This window comes from Zea mays, chromosome 1 (assembly GCF_902167145.1).
Source record: "Zea mays cultivar B73 chromosome 1, Zm-B73-REFERENCE-NAM-5.0, whole genome shotgun sequence".
In the NCBI taxonomy this organism is placed as follows: domain Eukaryota; kingdom Viridiplantae; phylum Streptophyta; class Magnoliopsida; order Poales; family Poaceae; genus Zea; species Zea mays.
The window spans coordinates 5613720-5616849 of record NC_050096.1 but is presented as its reverse complement, the minus strand read 5'-3'; the positions used below and the strand labels follow the sequence as shown (position 1 = coordinate 5616849).

Sequence of the window (3130 nt, the reverse complement as noted above, 5' to 3'; positions counted from 1 at the left end):
GCAAGGGGCGAGCAAGGCGTGGGCCGCGTGGCCCCATTCGGCAGCGCATGCTCCTCCGATCCGACGGCACAGGTCCACGGCAGTCGGTGTATGTCGTTATCACGTACAGTTGGATGATTTTCAATTCCGTCTCCGTTAGTCCGTGCGTGCTCTTCTTTTGATATCGATCTCTTACCGGTCTCGATTGCTCTACTAATCTGCCAACGCGCGTCTCTAATAACAATAATATACGTACGTACTAGGTCCCTCGATCGGTGGGCCTGCCAGTTCGGCGAATGAGAGGCCATACATGGATTTTCAAGATAGGGAGGCAGCCAATCACAGCATGCATGTGAGCACCCACGTCTGCAGTCACCACTCAACAGGGCCACAAGACATCAGGAGGCCTACTACGTGTACGTGCACACAATATCCATTCCACCTTGGTCCATCAGCAGCGAGCGAACAGGCAAAAAGGAAAGGCCGAGAAGCGCTTTATCCGGCCGTACGTAGCGATAAGAGTGGTGCACCCGTAGCGGCACGGCATGGCGGCCACGGCGTACTCCGTGGCGCTCCTCGGCGGCGCACGCCTGCCGGCCGCCTTCCTCCCTCGACGCAGCAGCGTGTGCCACCACCAGCTTCGCCTCCAAGGTAGGAGTAAACAACAACTGGCTCACCCGGCCGGCCGGCCGGCCGGTTTATTTCGTACGTCGCAGCAGATCGCTCGTCGCTAGCTCATCTGATCTGACCGCGTTGGCGATTTTTCATTCACGACGACGTTGCAGACGCACCGAGGCTGATCTCCCTGCACCGTGCCAGGGCCGCTTCCGAGGACACGTCGGCCTCCGGCGGCGACGAGCTCATCGAAGACCTCAAGGCAAAGGTACGCACGCGCCCCGGCCACATGCCTACATACTGCCCATCTATCAGGCAATATAATGCTCACGCATGCATGCCTGCCTTGTCACTTGATTTGGACTCCTATATAGTGGGACGCCGTTGAGGACAAGCCCACCGTCCTCCTGTACGGCGGCGGCGCCGTCGTCGCGCTATGGTTGACGTCCGTTGTCGTCGGCGCCATCAACGCCGTGCCGCTGGTATGTCCGTGTGTGCCTGTGTGTGTGTGTCCGTCAGAGAAACACTGGCCTGGACGTACTACTCAACTGTGGTGTCTTACGTTCGCTGACCTCTGTGGGCTGTGTGGTGTGGTGTTCTTGCGCAGCTCCCCAAGATCCTGGAGCTCGTTGGCCTCGGCTACACCGGCTGGTTCGTCTACCGCTACCTCCTCTTCAAGGTATAACCGAGATAGGCATATCCACGCTGATGGTACTTGTAATACACTCAACAGAATAATGTGCATACGCTACAAAAATACGAAGCTCGATCTCTTACACAAATTAATATAATGTCGTCTCTGCTTCTTCTTTTACCCTGACTACAGCAAAGCAGGAAAGAGCTGGTCGACGACATTGAGACCCTCAAGAAAAAGATTGCTGGAACGGCGGAATAAGCGCTAGCTCTCGTGGAAAGCTTTAGAAAACCAACGACGAGAGGGGCCGTTTCTTCTTTGCAAATTAAGATATCAAACCGAGGAACGTACCAATGCAGCTACTGTCGCCCATGTCATGTGTTGTGTGATGCATACCCTTACCTTCTGTATACATAACGAAATTAAAGAGAGGACAGCATTTTGCCTTGCCAGCCATTTCTCAATCGGTTCTTCAGTTACGACTTCCCAACCATTTATATTATAATTTATTTATAAAATATATTTTCATACTAAATCTAGGTGTAGATATGATCTGCACAGACCTCCTAGTTGTATTTTTATTTGGACGTATAGAGAGAATAGTATTTGAAAAAATAAAAGAGTTGTGTAATTAGGAAGGAGAATCAAAATTTCTAGTTGGGCTGGGCTGCTGGGCTAGTTTTGCTCAGGTGCTCTGGCGCTATTTCCCGACCCGGTGCATGCGTGGAGTAGAACACGGCCCACTCAGCTTCTGCCCTTTTACCAGCCCGAACTGCTGGCTCGCTGCTGTTGCCTGTATATGTAGGCACAGAAATGGTTCTTCCTCCCATGCCCCCATCGCGTCTCACTTCTCCCTGAATTATCAACTGGTCCAGAGGACGACCGATTTTCCATTACAAAAGCATTTCCTTTTTCTTTTTGACAGATCACTACAAGAGCAAAGATTTCAGGGGACTGGCTGCCCCAATTATTGGTGATGGGAGAACTATTCTTTTCTGGGGATATATGTGGAATAAGGGCATTTCGGCCCATCAATATCCCGAATTATTTTCCTTCCCCTTTAACATCAAACTTACTAAGCTAAACAAAAAGATCACCTTATTGAGATTTTTCAGCTTCCTCTGTCAGTGCAGGCCTATAAACAATTTCTTGAATTAGATGAAACTTGGGGACAAATCACGGTGACCAACGCAAAGGATGCTTGGAAACTCATTTGGGGATCTGAAAATTTCTCTACAAAGAAGACTTATAGGCATTTGATGGGTCAGACTCAAGTTCATCAGATTTTCAGATCGTTTTGGAAAAATAAATGTCAACCAAAGCATAAGGTCTTTTTTGGCTTTGGTTAAAGAACAGACTCAATACAAGGGATATGCTGAAGAGGAAAAACATGACTCTTGAGTCTTACACTTGTGAGAACTGCATCTGGCAAAAGGAGGAAACTCTTTATCATCTTTTCCTCAGATGTAACTTCGCGAAGGCCTGCTGGAATTCAATCGGTTCGACGCCCCCAAGAATTGCTAACCCTGTGGATGCTGCAGCAAATCTAGAACAGCAGCTCAATGTTCTCTTCTCTATGGAAATCGTCATTCTCATGACTTGGAGCATTTGGAAGTGCCGTAATGCCTAGCTTTTTCAGGACAAGGACCCAACGGTGCAGCAATGCAAAAATGAGTTCACAAAAGAATTACTCGTAGTCACTCATAGAGCTAAGGGGAGATTCGATTCGGCCATCCCTACATGGCTTCAACATTAGCAGTAGAAACCACCACCTCTAACCTTCTGTAATATATCTTCCTGTCTGTTTTTAACTCTGTCGTTTTCTAGTTTTAATAAAATTCCAGTAGGTGCTCGCCCCTCCTGTTCTATCAAAAAATAAACAACGTCTTCCAGGGTGAAGCT

General features: G+C 48.8%; 1 protein-coding gene across 1 annotated transcript; it reads left to right on the top strand.

Annotated features, from left to right (window-relative positions):
- The first annotated feature begins 401 nt into the window (after positions 1-401).
- LOC100273445 (Threonine endopeptidase) lies at positions 402-1679 on the top strand. The gene is made up of 5 exons (NM_001147882.1): positions 402-630; positions 765-862; positions 969-1076; positions 1202-1273; positions 1421-1679. The coding sequence occupies exons 1-5, from the start codon at positions 525-527 to the stop codon at positions 1487-1489; spliced, it is 453 nt and encodes a 150-aa protein (NP_001141354.1). The 5' UTR covers positions 402-524; the 3' UTR covers positions 1490-1679.
- Positions 1680-3130: the final 1451 nt, after the last annotated feature.